The sequence below is a fragment of the Hevea brasiliensis genome, chromosome 15 (assembly GCF_030052815.1).
Source record: "Hevea brasiliensis isolate MT/VB/25A 57/8 chromosome 15, ASM3005281v1, whole genome shotgun sequence".
Lineage (NCBI taxonomy): Eukaryota > Viridiplantae > Streptophyta > Magnoliopsida > Malpighiales > Euphorbiaceae > Hevea > Hevea brasiliensis.
In genome coordinates this window covers 61,195,891-61,211,332 of record NC_079507.1, presented here as the reverse complement: position 1 = coordinate 61,211,332, position 15,442 = coordinate 61,195,891, and the positions used below count along the sequence as shown (strand labels likewise).

Genomic DNA, 15,442 nt, shown 5'->3' with positions numbered 1-15,442 from the left:
ACCTGCAAAGGGAACACAGAAAATAGATAAGGACATTGAGGAAGGTGGCCTAAACAAGGCAACAAAGCCTGTTTGCTGCAAGCAAGCTGACATTAATATGCCAAAAAACAGAGTTTGATTTACCATCCTCTGAGTTGAAATAGTCTTATGTTCACTAGTCTAAATAACATGCAAAGTCAAAATCTCAGTACATTCCATATTGTGCACATTCAAGTAATCTTCCTCATAGATCCTTTATAATAAAAACAATTGGCATACCTACCTGCCTTGTATTATGGTGCATTGAATTATAAAAAGTTCACTTTGTCTCGAGCTCAAGTCAAGAATTTTGTGACTACTTGCTTAAATTTACACCAATTACTCATTTTCCAATTACTACAAAATTTTTATATAGAATCACGAAAAAAAAAATATGATTAGGAAAGCGCGTGTAGTTCAACGATTGCTTAATTGGGTTGGTCATACAATGCCAATTTCGCAATTTGCAAAAATTGATAAAAAAAAAAAAAAATAAAAAACAGCCTTCAGCTATAAAAAAAAAAAGGACTTTAGTAGAGAGGTGGACGGGTCATCATTTCCATGCTTTATCTTTAACAGCAGCTAAAAGTCACGTGTTTTCCATCTTCTAACGAATCATATCTGGTTTCTTACTGCAACAATTTTTCCTTCCGGTGCATCATCACAATATTAAAATCGGCGTCGTTTTGCTTCTCCAACCTTTTCCACTTGCGGAAATGGACCCCACTTAACAACCTTCGCTCCATTTTCTGCACCGTTTGAAACGCATCGTCCTACAAAAAAAAAGGTGACCTATGCTTTTTCGTCTCTCTACGGCAACAAAACTCCTCGCGGCCCACGCTCCTGCGCACGTTAGTCAACTTCCAATTACTTTGCGCCTACCTTCGTTCTCCATATAGGCCGCTGGCCTTCCACACGCGCTTTTAGTACTTGTGATGCCTACGTTTTTGCCACTGCCACTGCCATTGCCATGCATGAAACCCTGGAGTTTTCGTTTCAATCTGCCCCCCTCTCTCTGTCTTCGTATCATCCTTAATTTGAGGGTTTCTTCTTGATTCTGAATTCAGTGTTTTCAGTTCCAAAGTTTGCAACTTTGAAGCTTCAACTGCAAAAACAAGTCTTTCTTGTATCTAGCACAAAAGGTTCTTTAAAAATATCATCTTCAACTGTCAATTTGGGGTTTTAGTCATCAATTACATTTTCTTTGGATCTTTGATTAGGTTTAGGCTTCTCTTTTAGCTGCATATTCTTGATTCTTGATTCTTGATTGAGACGTTTGCAGATCAAAAATCTTTCTTTGTTATTCTCCATTTCAACTGCATATGCAAAGGCCAAAGTTTTTTTTTTTTTTTAATATAAAGAATAGACTAATCCAGGGTTTTGGTTTTTGGTTTTTGCGATCGTATATTCGGATAGAAGCTGTATATCAGCTTGACTTGACTGAGAAACTAAGAAATCGGAAGTCAAAATTTTCAGTTTTCTTGGTTGATTTTTATTTGAAATGGAAGGAAAGAGCTCATTGAGATTCACTCTTGGGAAGCAATCATCTTTAGCACCAGACCGGCACCCGGAGGATTCAGGTGCGGAACATGAAGAATTGGAAGAGATCGATCCCGGTGTGCGGCTAATGTACTCCGCCAATGAGGGCAATTTGGATGGGATTCGTGAACTCTTGAATTCGGCAATTGATGTTAATTTCCGTGACATCGATAACCGTACCGCGCTACATGTTGCTGCTTGCCAAGGCTATGCGAACGTGGTCGCTCTATTGCTTGATAACGGGGCCGAGGTGGACACCAAAGATAGATGGGGGAGCACGGTAGGAATTCATAATCACAAGTTTGCTCTTTCCACGATAAATTATGCTACTATTTTAGTATTGTTTTGGGCTGAGCTATTTGAGGTTGATGATGGCTTTGTCTATTCTTGTTACTTGTGCTTTTTATGATTTCTTGGATAAAGAAAACTTTTTTTTTTTTTATTAATAGATTTTAGAACAAAGAAAAGAGGGGGGAAGTCTCTGGCCCTCTCTGTTACATGATATGCACAAATATATAATGTGATATTCAATAGTATCTGTTTTACTTGGTCTTGTATTCATTTCATATCAATCTAATATTTGCTTAAACAGCCTCTTGCAGATGCTATATACTATAAAAACCATGATGTGATCAAACTTTTGGAGAAACGTGGTGCAAAGCCTCTGGTATGTCTTGAATTTTGGTTCTAACATCTGATGCATCAGTATGTATATACCGACATTTTGTGGTAATTGTCTAAATGTTCACACCATGCCTTTGTTATTTCACTCAGATGGCCCCCATGCGCGTCAATCATGCACTTGAAGTCCCAGAATATGAAATTAATCCTGAGGAGCTCGATTTTACTAACAGTGTAGAAATAACCAAGGTAATTTTTTGTCTTGAATATCTTTTGGTAGCGCTAGTAGTCGTGCCTCTTTTATACTTATTTATTCCTATTTAATTCCTCTATGGCAAGAGTTCTAGTCAGACAGGAATAATTGTGATTGTGAGAAAATAGAACAAAAGAAGAATATTGAGAATGATTGAAGAGCTTGATTATTCCCTCAAGTCAATGGTGTCAATTTATAATCTGTACATGATAACTAAATAGGAAATACAATCCTAATTAAATATGTAATTATAGCCACAATTCTAGCACCTAAATATATTCACACAATCACTACAGATACACATATACTAGCTATTTATGGTACATATCTTAACACTCCCCCTCAAGCTGGAGCATACAAATATATTCAATCCGAGAGCCTCTGAGAGATTTTGTCAGGATATCTGCTAATTGGTTATTTGAGCTAATAAAGCTAGTGGCAATACACCTAGATTCAATCTTTTCTTTGATGAAATGACAATCCACCTCTATATGTTTTGTTCTCTTATGAAACACTGGATTAGAGGCAATGTGAAGTGCAGCTTGATTGTCACAGATTAGTTGCATTTGTTTAAGTTCCTCATACTTCAACTCTTGGAGAAATTGTTTTAACCATATAAGTTCACAAGTTGCTAAAGCCATAGCTCGATATTCTGCTTCTGCACTTGACCTAGTAACGACATATTGCTTCTTACTTTTTCAAGAAATCAAATTACCTCCAATCATAATGCAATATCCTGAAGTAGACCGTCTGTCTGAAAGAGAACCTGTCCAATCTGCATCTGAGTAACCAATAATTTGTGAATGACCCTTGTCTTCATATAATAGGTCTTGTCCTGGAGCTCCTTTAATATATCTGAATATCTGAATAACTGCATCCCAATGACTACTACATGGTACTTGAAGGAACTGATTGACCACACTTACAGCAAATGAGATGCCTGGGCATATGATTGTAAGATAATTGAGTTTTTCAGTCAATCTCTGGTATCTACCAGATCCTCCAATGGCTTCCCCTGTCCAGGAATAAGTTTGACATTTGGATCCATAGGAGTATCTGCGTGTCTACAGTCTAACATGCCCGTCTTTGTCAGTATATCCAAAGCATATTTCCTTTGAGAAATAGTAATACCTGTCTTGGATTGTGCCACTTCAATCTCCAAGAAATACTATAGCTTCCCAAGATCCTTAGTCTGAAAATAACTGGACAAGTGTTGTTTGAGTTTTGAGATCCCAACATGATCATTTTCTGTAATAACAATGTCATCAACATAAATAACGAGATAAATGCACTTATCATGGCCATTATGGTGGAAAAATACTGAATGGTCAGCTTCACTCCGAGACATTCTAAATTGTTGAACTACAGTACTGAATCGTTCAAACCATGCTCTCGGAGATTGTTTCAAGCCATATAAAGAGCGCTGTAGGCGACACACCAAACCAGACTCCCCCTGATCGACAAACCTTAGTGGTTGCTCCATATAAACTTCCTCAGCTAGCATACCACGTAAAAATGCATTTTTGATATCCAGTTGATGAAGTGACCAATGATGGATGGCAGCTAAAGAAATAAGAAGGCGAACCGAGATAATCTTAGCCACAGGAGAGAAGGTATCACTGTAATCGAGGCCAAAGATTTGAGTATAGCCCTTTGCAACAAGGCGAGCTTTAAATCTATCAATCTGGCCATTAGGGCCCACCTTGACTGTATAAACTCATTGACAGCCAATAGTAGATTTGCCCTTCGGTAGTGGCACCAAATCACAAGTGCCATTATTATGGACAACAGTCATCTCTTCAACCATTGGATATGGTGTTGGAGGAAAAATAGGGAGATATTTTAAAGAAGATTATATCAGCTGACACAAAGTATTTATTTGTAAGTGGATTGTAGCATTTGTAACCTTTTTGAATTCTAGAATATCTCAAAAAGACACATTTTATTGATTTGGACTGAAGTTTGTCTTTGCTAGGAGTGTGATAATGAACAAAACAAATACAACTAAATACACGCAGGGACAACTGATGGGCATCTTGGTCGGGAAATAAAATAGAATGAGGACTCTGATTCTGCAAAATAGAAGAAGGCATTCGGTTAATTAAGTAACAAGCAGCAATAATAGCATCTCCCCAAAAACGAAGAGGAACATTATGGTGAATGAGTAAAGTGCGGATAGTCTCAACTAAATGACGATTCTTTCGTTCGGCAACCCCATTTTGTTGAGGGGTATAAGCACATGAAGTTTGGTGAGTAATACCCTAAGAAGATAAGAAATGAGTAAAGGGAGGAGACAAATATTCTTTTGCATTGTCACTACGAATTATTTTAATAGAAACACCAAATTGTTTACGTATTTCAGTAGAGAATTTTTGAAATATAGAGAATAATTCAGAACGAGTCTTCATTAAAAATAACCAAGTGCAACGAGAATAATCATTAACAAAAGTAACAAAATAATGAAATCCTAAAGTTGTATTGACACGACTTGGACCCCAAATGTCTGAATGGACTGTTTCAAATATGGACTTAGCCCTATTATTGACCCGCTTGGGAAAGGAAACACGACTTTGTTTCCCAAGTTGACAGGACTCACATTCAGAAGAAGATAAAACTAGAAAGACTAGGAACTAATTTTTGCAATTTGGCAAGACTCGGATGACCCAGACGATTGTGAAGAAGATCAGCGGAAGTGATAGAGGCAAGAGCAACTGGAGAATTTGAAGAAGAAAGATGGTACAACCCTTGTGACTCACATCCTACTCTAATCATCTTTCCCGTACTCCGGTCCTGCACAACAACAGAGTCAGCTGTAAAGGTGACAGAAGAATTGAGATTTTTAGTCAATTTACTAATGGAGATTAAATTATATGGGCATTCTGGAGTGAACAAAACTATGGTTAAAGGAATAGATGGAAAGATTTTTACTTCTCCTATGCCCTTAACTAAAGTTTGTGAACCATTAGCCAAAGTAACTTTAGACAAAATCGGAGAAGAAACTAGAGATGAAAAAAGACTTTTGTTACCAGATATATGATCAGAAGCACTAGAGTCTAGGATCCATGGATCAGTGAGCGAAGACGGTGTTAGACAAGCAAAGGAATTACCAGAATGAGCACTGCTAGAAGATTGCTGTTTGACTGTTTGATATTGCAAATACTCCTTGTAATCAGCTCCAGTTAATAGGATAGAATCTGACACCTGATCATTTCCATCAGGTAATGGAAGAATACCATTTTCACCGGATTGAGCCATATGAGCAATTGATCGGCCTACATTATTTGACTGAATGGGGCGTGGTGGTCGACCATGAAGGGCCCAACAAGTGTCTCGAGTGTGATTACTCTTATCACAATAAGTGCAATGGAGCCTTTTACCCTTGCCTCTCTGATAAGTACTCTGTCTCGGTTGGTTTTCACTTTGTACAGCTAAAACTGAAGATTCAATTCTGGAGAAATTATTCTTATTGAGTGAGATGCATAGAAGCCTGGTAGACACATCCTCTAGAGTGGGAATAACTAGACTAATTAATATCTGGTTTCTAATAGAATTAAGGTCAGGTCTTAGCCCAATCAATACCAAAACCATGAAGAACCTGTCCTGTCCTGCTGTTGCTTAGAAATATTAAAAGTACATGGCATGATAGAATTAAATTTATCTTTCAGTGATTCTACCTATCCCAAATAACTAGACATATCTTGTTGATTTTGTTGCAGATGAACCATATCTGATACTACCTTATAAATACGCTGCACATCATTTGAATATAAGGTTTTCGCCTTAATCCAGACTTTGCAACAGGTTTTACAAGACTGAAAAATATTAAGTAATTTTGGTCTAGAGAATGCCATAAGGGACTACATAATTGAGCATCAATCTTAATCCAATTAGCTATATTTGTTAAAGCTATATCTATGGCATTTTTAACTAAGTGGTCATCATACTCTTGCCCCATAAACCATAATTCCACTGATGCAGCCCAAGACATATAATTTTGACTTCCTACTAATTTAACAGCAGTAATAGCTGGTGAATTACTAATGGAAGAAAATATGAGTTTGAGAATCTCAGAACCTGTGTTAGATATGGGTGTGAGAATCTTAGAACCTGCGTTGGAGGCTGTATTGGAAGACTCCTCAATCTCAGACATGTTGACAAGAGAAGCACACTGAAATGTTGCTCATAAATACGTCAGAAAGGCCTACTGTATGAAGAGGTAGTGACAAAAAAGTGAGAAATAGGTGACGGGACTAGCATGGTTGAGGTTGCATGAGGCCGGTGAGTTGACGGGAAGAAGCTCGTGAAGGCACGTGTACCGGAGTCTTTCGCCGGCGGTCAGTGGAGAGGCCGATCCTGGGCTGGGTAATCCACTAGGCTAGGCTGAGACAGCCACTGACTCTCAAAAAGTGACCGAAAAAAGAGGAAAGTTCCTCTTTATGAGGACTTTGTTTCATATTTCAAATTAGATCCACCGAGGGCTCTGTTACCATGTGAGAAAATAAAACAGAAGAAGAATATTGAGAATGATTGAAGAGCTTGATTATTCCCTCAAGCCAATGGTGTCAATTTATAATCTGTACAAGACAACTAAATAGGAAATACAATCCTAATTAAATACGTAATTATAGCCACGATTCTAGCACCTAAATATATTCACACAATCACTACAGATACACATATCCTAATTATTTATGATGCATATCTTAACAGTGATTTTAGACACTAAGATGATGAACATATACTTCAAAATACAAGATTTCTTTTTTTTTTTTTTTTTTTTTTTGTTAATTTGATACATATTGAACCTGTTAAAAGCATCTTGCTGTAACTAATTGGTGATAGTGCACACACCCTTTGTTTACTGTTGTTCCTTTCATGGTAATATTCTTCTTGTGGTTAAAATTGCATTTGCTCTGTTTCGTAAATAGTAAATCATAGTTTTGCCACCACATGTTGAGATCCACCACCGAAAAGTTGTGTCCATTCTGCTTGAAATTTTTCCTGTCTTGTCTTGTTTTCCATTATGTGCAGGACTTATTAGTGTGATTACAACTGTTGTGGCAAATTATTATCTAATTTTTTGCTGTGGTGTAGGCAGTGGCTATGAATCATGATATTAGTTTAGCAGTAGCAATAGATGTGGTGTTGGTAGCAGTGGTGATGATTGCAGAGGTTTGTTGGTGGTTTACTGCTGGTGGTGAGGGTGGTCTTCACCATCACCAGTGATGGTGAGGATGTCAAGAGCAGTCAATCTGGCATTATCAAGGATCTATTACCCCATTTTAAGAGCCAAGAGTCCTAGTTTAAGGTTTAATGATATAGACTTCCATATTCTCTCATATATGAAACCCTGTGCATGTTATTATTACTGTAACAGTACAAAGAATATAAAATATTTTCTAATATCCCGGGTTTTAGATTCCATCATACCAATTCAAAATGTGATCAATAGTAGGAATTTATAATATGTTATTGAATGTCTCAAACATCATTAATCGGAACCACAAAACCTGCAAGGTTGGATGGAATGCTTTGCCATTTGCTTCTGTGGAAGGTTTTATTTTCTTCTGTGGCTATAGTTTTTACCCTTCCTTCGTGCAACCTCCTTTAATTTTATGAATGCACTATTTAAGCTTTTCTAGTCATGTTGGCTGCCATTGTCACGCTGTCAAATGAAACATATGTTTTATGCAGGGAACTTTTCGTCTAGCATCATGGCGTGGAATTCAAGTGGCTGTTAAAAGGCTGGGGGAGGATGTGATTTCTGATGAGGAGAAAGTGTGAGTTATACATAGACTGCAATTTTACTCTCATTAATATCTTTTTGTACTTTATGTTCTTAATTGGAGTTGTTAACTTTTCCTCAGGAAAGCATTCAGAGATGAGCTTTCATTGCTTCAGAAGATACGACATCCAAATGTGGTGCAATTTCTGGGTGCTGTTACCCAAAGTAGTCCTATGATGATTGTGACAGAGTATCTACCCAAGGTGGTTTTTTTTTTTCCCTTTATATCCTTGATTCCTTGATGCTATTTGTTGGAGCTATGATGTTGCTGCTGATCAACTATTTGCATATTTCTGTTTGTGGTTAGTTAGCACTTCAATACCTGTTATTGTGGTTTTGGTTGATTTCATTTCTTGTTTTTCCATTCTTACCTTTATTAGTTGATGATGATAGATCTGATGTCCTGAAGAGTTCTGTCAAGTCCAGTTGTCTTTTTTTTTTCCCTGGATGAATATAATTTATTAAATTTAAATAAAAGTAATAACTATCCATATTTTTTATAAATATCTGCATCCTTTGTGATAGAACATTTCTTACTCCAATCTTCTTTGTAACACAGGATGCCATTATCAAATGTATATCACTTCCTAGCCTGGATGAATATGATTTTATATATATTCAAAAGCATTAAATGTTTATCTTTCAGAAAATATCTACATCCTGTGAGATAGGAAGTTTTTTACTCTGTTTTCTTTGTAATAAAGGATACCAATACAATTCTGCTTGAATAATTGTTGTCACAATGTGTTCTCTTGCATGGTTAATGATGAAACTAATTTTTCTCAAATCATAGTGGTGGAACTGTAGGTTTTGCATTATTTTATTTGTACCGAGAGGATCTTTGGGGATATATTTTTTTTGCTTGTTGAGTAAATTTCGGCGTTGAGAAATCTTTTTTTTTTCCCTACTAATTTTACAGGGAGATCTTTGTGCATTCTTGAAAAGAAAAAGAGCATTAAGAACAGCAACAGCTGTGAGGTTTGCACTTGATATTGCAAGGTCAGTTTCCATTGTTATTTTGTTATTGTCATTGTTTTTATTATTTGTTTCGGAATTGGGTCTTTTTCATGTAGCATTAGGCTGTCAAATTAATTAAGATAGAAAAATGATGGTCTCCAATGTTCCATATTTTTTTAGTTAGTTCTAAGTATTTTTCAAAAATACAGTTTAAATCCCTTTCTTTCCCTTCTTTTCATTTTGAAACTTTGCTATTTGTAGGAAATTTCAGTTAATTCGATGATCTTGTGAGAGGCATTAGTGCTTCAAATTCCATCTCACTTCCATATAAATGTTAGGGGAAATAGATGATATGCTCAAGTTTAAAACTCTTGACGGATCTTGTATAGTGGTTGAGAGGCTGCAAAATTCTCAATCTGCAAGAAATCATTAGTGACTCTATGCATGAGGTGATGGTTATGAGCTTGTACCTGAAAGATCTTATATGGTGCTTATCAGGCTTAGTTTGGTTGGTCAACTCATACCCTTAAATTCCCCCATCCACCGACAGAGTTATGAAAGGGAAGCGTTTTCCCCTATTGTGTAGCCCATACTGTATTACAACCCATTGGGCCTCCCTTTGAACCCAAAAAGGAAAAGATAAAAGATCTTATATGGTGGTTGATGTTTTTGCAAAACACTACCTGCAATATAAAAGAGATTATTGTGATTGTGCCTGATTCGGTTCATGAACCTGAACATGTTTTATGTTATGTTGGTTGCTTGAGACTCAGGTTAGGCTGAAAGATCATTAATATGTCTGGAGTTTTTTTGCAGGGGATTGAATTATTTGCATGAGAACAAACCACCAATAATTCATCGTGATCTTGAGCCTTCGTGAGTTTTGTTGGTCAATTTGGATTTCTTTTGTCTCATTTGTGCTTATGTACATATACTGAGACTACAGTTAAGTTTCAGTAAAAATTCATTAGCTTCCTCAATTTTCTGAAATTGTCAGCACATTTTTATGTTGCTTACGAGCAAGGTAACAGAAACGTATTACGGGATGATTCTGGACATCTCAAAGTTGCAGATTTTGGAGTTAGTAAGTTGCTTACAGTTAAAGAAGACAAGCCTCTAACTTGTCAAGACACTTCTTGTGAGTGCCTCTTACAATTATAATCCTCATTTTAGTTGGAAGTTGTCCATTTGAATTTCCAATATTTCTGGTAACCTGCTGTTTTTTTCCTTGTTTCTTTTTATTGATATGCTATGTGATGAAAAAGTGTAATGAAATTGTTTGGTTTGTCATTGACAGGTCGATATGTGGCCCCAGAGGTTTTCAAAAATGAAGAATATGATACCAAAGTGGATGTCTTTTCCTTTGCTTTAATTTTACAGGAGGTAAAGGTTTCTCATTCTTCATTACCAAGATTAACCATGACATGGTTGGCCAGTGCATCTCAGCCTCAGGACATGCATCTCTGCATATGCAAACTTTTCTTGCTTTATTTTGTTGACACAGGATAGCAAAATATCTTGTACCTTACAACAATTCAGGAAAGCATGTACATGGAACATGACTTGGTTTTATATTCTTACTTGGATTCATACTTTTCATCCCATGACTATTCAGTGATATTTGTAACATACTTTATATCAGATGATTGAAGGCTGTCCCCCATTTTCTGCAAAGCAAGAACGTGAAGTTCCAAAATCATATGCTGCAAAAGAGCGTCCACCATTTAGAGCTCCAACAAAGCGCTATTCCCACGGACTTAAAGAGTATGTCCTCTGCCAATATTGGTATTTGTTTTGTTTGAGATATTATACTTCCTTTTGTTTTTGATCTCCAGTAATGATACTTGAAAATGGTAAAATTCTTGTTTTCTATGTGCACATGATTGCATTGGCACTCTAAATAACTATAAGCACCGGCTTTAGTATTTATAGTGAGCTTGAAATAACTCCATGCAAGTGCAACAGCGAGCATGTAGCAGGTTCTTGGATGTAGTAATTCCCCTATTTCGCTGCCGTTCAATAGATTATTCTGGGAAGGAAGCACGTGAATACTAACTACTAACTAGTACCCAAAACAATTGAAAAGGAACCTGCCGTTTTTTTTCTATTAATTCCAGCATTGCATTTCCCACCAAAAAAAAGAAAGTACTCTTGACGACCTAAGATTGGATCTTCAATTAATTTTATTTTGGCAACACAAGGGTTCTGGTAAAAAACTGGAAATTAGAGTCTACAATGTTTATATCAAACTTTGTTTAGTTACCAAATGGATAAGAAGGGTTGGTTTAAATAACCCTAATCTTAATTTGCCATTTTGCGTTGATCTTATTCATCGTTATTATGGCTGTTGAACTTCAATCTTTATCAATAGAATGCACAACTTTGACTTTTATTTCAATAAGGTCGCTTTTGCCAAAATGTTATAGAGATTTAACCTTTTTTTTATGGTAAGAAAGTCCCATAGCCTACTCTTAATTAATTGTAAAACTGTAATAAAAGGCTTTCATTTGGTCATCATCAGACAATTTATGAATTCTACCAAAATTTTGCAATAGTGACTTTATTGTGAAAAAAATAAAAATTATGTATTTCAATGTTGTACCCAGTCGCAACATAGGATGTTTGGGTAGTGACAGAGAGGGAAATTGTAAAGAAGAAGAGAAAAGGGAAGAGGCAGCAGAGAAAGAGGAGAAAAGAAGGGAGAGAGAGGAGAGATTTAAGGAGGAAGATTGTTGTATTTCCAATTTGATATCTGATTGGAACTCATATGATTTATACAAGCATTGCTAACTCCCTAACAGAATCTGTTACAAACAGTAATCTAGCTATTATCTATATTGCCTTAAATGCTTGTTAGTGTGTCCCTCTTAGCTTATCCATCCTTAGTCATAACATTTTATCAATGAAAGTTAACGTTAAGCAGTTGCTAAAATTGGTGATAAAATCAAGTGCCATTCGTGAAATTAAGCCCTTGACCTAGGATAGTGCTAAAAGACTAATTTTTGAAATTTTATGGTCTCACATGCACTGAAATGTCATATAAAATTAGGGATAGTTTAACCCGTGATTTTCATGAATCAAACCAAATTAAAGCAAATCCATATAGCCGACCCCAAATTTTTGGGATAAAGACTTAGTTGAGTTGAGTTGAGTTGTAAACCAAACCTTAATCAGTCTATAGACCCTACGCATTCCTCTTAACAATGCAAACCCGTAAATAATTAATTCATCAAATTAGTCCACCACAAAAATATTCACAATCTGGTTTATCAAATATCTCAAACGTTGTTTGCTTACATAATTGATATTTTGTCAGAAAACTGAATTGCTTAGCAGTTTCAGAAGGTCATTGAATGTATGGTTGATCTGTCAAATTCACAATGATTTTGGGAATTATAATCATTAATTTGTCTATTTTCACAGGTTGATTCAGGAGTGTTGGAATGAGAATCCATCTAAGCGACCAACTTTCAGGCAAATAATAACAAAACTGGAGTCAATTTATAACAGTATTGGTCATAAGAAGCGCTGGAAGGTCTCTCTCTCTGTTTTTGATTTGTGTGGGTGTGTGAGTGATATCATACTTTAGTGAGTAATTCTTTCATGTTCAACTTTGAACCTTCTTTCTTTTCACCCACTTCTAAGTGTCTTCTTGACATGTATACATGCATCCATGTCAAAGATGATAAGTTGATCATCCTCTAAACTATGTTGGCCATTGTTCATATAGTGAACGTGATCTGTTCTTCACTTTGAAACAATCCATAATGTCTCAATGTGGGTTCTTTGATGGGGTCAACACATGACCAAACTCTTCATTCAATTTTGTTTTTCTTTGATTGTGTACTGGTTTGATGGTCAATGGATTGATTACTCAAATTGATGACTTGGATCTTGCTTTGTTCAAGCATTTCGTTCATAAAATATTATTTGGTTCTTTTAAACTGATGGATTTTCTCTCTGGGCACTGTAACCTGTACAGGTTAGACCATTAAAATGCTTTCAGAATCTGGAGGCCATGTTGAAGAAAGATCTTAGTCTAACTGGCCACAGCCGTTCTTCACGCTCCACCAACAGCATGTGAATAGGCAAGGATTAGTTTTTCTAGTTGGTAACTTTTCTGCATTCAGAGTTTGTGCCTTTTGTATGCAAGTAAAAAGGATTCTTCTATAGCTCAGTGCATAGATTTCTTCTGTGTAATTCCACCTGTTATCAAATTTGAATTCTTCCATATGTATAACTCTTTCTATTAGTAAGATCTGCTGAGTGCTTTTTGTCGTATCAAAATGCTGAGTGCTTTTTGTCGCATCGAAATGTTCTAATGCTTGTGAGCTAATTCCAGATTGTTAAACAGGTCATGGAACATCATATTCTTGAAATTATGAATTGGTGAAGATATACAGTTTAGTTTAAATTCTTGATATTTTATATGAGATATACATTTAATCAGTGAGTTGTTAGCTCAGTATGATAAGAAATCTATACTCGTCCATGCTATTCAGGAAGCAATAATAATGGCATTTCTTTGCTTGGGTGATGGAAAGTGACCATTCATACTCCGAATTGCACTCTAGATTTGACAATTCATGGTATGCTTCAAATTCACCCTAATTTATTTTCTCAATCAACATTTTTTTTTTCCGTTACGTACAAATAAGACATGGATAGAGATGGACCACAAAGTTATAGCAAATTTTAATATTTAACAAAATTATGTGGGTGAACATTTTCTTTTAACAAAATTAAATAAGAAAACTTTGCTAAAAAATTTGTCATCTTTATGGTCATGATACATGTAGACCCACTTAGTATAATATGTGAGATACTACGGGAAGGAAGAACTCAAAGGCTCCTATTGCCTTGAAAACAAAGTAAACATCAAACAAGAAACTGAATAATGAAAATAATAACGAAGAAGTATAAACTTATAACTCATTCCTTGATATTTTAGTAAATCAATAAGTTAATTCCTATCGTTAAACTTTCATTTACCTTTAACTCTATTAATATAAAAGTAATGTAGTCCTCAAGGTTTTATTTTATTAATAATTTGATCTCTGAAATTTGGTTAAACCTATAATTTAGTTTTTATAATTCTAAAATCAAGTCATTTAATTATTAATATTTTAATAAACTTGTGAGTTAATTCTTGCCATTAGAATCACCATTAATGTCCCATTAAATTTAGTAAAAATGATCAAAATGATTTCAATAAAAAACAATTTAGTTCTTGATGTTTTATTTTATTAATAATTTGTGTCCATATTCTTATTTTATTTTATTTTTTCTTTTTTATATAATAATATAATATAATGTATGAAAATATTATAAATTAATAAATATATATAATTATTTATATATTACTAAAATAATAATGAAAAATAGAATTTTACAAAATTATAAGGTTTATTTAAGGATAATTTATAAAAAAAATGGATGATTTTGTAATTAATCAAATTTTTAAGGATTTAAAGCAATTAATTCATATTTTTAATAATTATAATTTAAATTTAAAATTTTTTACTTTAATGAGATTAATATTTAAAAAATATAGGAATTAAATTATTAATAAAATAAAATTTTAAGATTAAATTATTTTTAAATTAAAAATATTTTGATAATTTTTATTAAAATTAATAGTAAAAATTGAACCTATGGACTAAATTATCGTTTTGTCCAAAAGAAAAGCCAAGATTGATAGCTTTGGGCTAGGCATTATCTGGTAAAAGATGTTTGTTTGAGCAGTAATTACCCAATGGCCAGGGCCCACATGCAACATAGCCTTGACGCATTTTTTGGTAATCCATGCCAAAACTTTAGGAGGCCTGAACTACCAGGTATTGCATTTATTTAAACCCATGGCCACTTTTTATTTATTTATTATTTATTTATTTTTTTTTTTTTAAAGTAGGAGCACTGCTTGCTTCTGGGCTTTTTCCTAAGGTACACTTGCTTATTTAAATTCATCTTAAAGAGCATTAGAGAAGGGATTGTATTAAAGTTTAGTTTGGTAGTATTGGAGTCTAACGAGGCTTTAAATTTAAATTTTAATTAGAGTTAATTGTAATAAATAAAATTAATAAAATTCAAATTTTATTATTCAAATTTGAATAGAGGTCAAACATTATATGTGAAACTCCAGAATTAAAAAGTTTAAGTGAGCTTGAATTTTTAATTTTTCCATGAACTTCAATAAAAAATTCTTCCATGAACTTCAATTTTTCTATAAATAGATTATCACAATTTGGTTATACTTTTCCGATTATTAA

At 34.6% G+C, this 15,442-nt stretch overlaps 1 protein-coding gene across 1 annotated transcript; it reads left to right on the top strand.

The window, feature by feature from the left end:
* The first annotated feature begins 840 nt into the window (after positions 1-840).
* Positions 841-13,451, top strand: LOC110632305 (integrin-linked protein kinase 1). Its single transcript, XM_058135982.1, has 12 exons — positions 841-1,837; positions 2,150-2,224; positions 2,332-2,427; positions 8,126-8,211; positions 8,299-8,419; positions 9,136-9,215; positions 9,990-10,049; positions 10,205-10,311; positions 10,471-10,556; positions 10,816-10,937; positions 12,597-12,708; positions 13,156-13,451. Exons 1-12 carry the CDS (start codon positions 1,520-1,522, stop codon positions 13,255-13,257), a joined length of 1,365 nt encoding a protein of 454 aa, XP_057991965.1. The 5' UTR covers positions 841-1,519; the 3' UTR covers positions 13,258-13,451.
* The last annotated feature ends 1,991 nt before the right edge of the window (positions 13,452-15,442 follow it).

Bases quoted from the DNA above. Each gene is read 5' to 3' on its own strand.
- LOC110632305 (XM_058135982.1), top strand. From the start codon at position 1,520: ATGGAAGGAAAGAGCTCATTGAGATTCACTCTTGGGAAGCAATCATCT. The intron at 10,312-10,470 runs GTGAGTGCCTCT...TGTCATTGACAG, and splicing joins AACTTGTCAAGACACTTCTT to GTCGATATGTGGCCCCAGAG. The intron at 10,938-12,596 runs GTATGTCCTCTG...CTATTTTCACAG, and splicing joins TATTCCCACGGACTTAAAGA to GTTGATTCAGGAGTGTTGGA.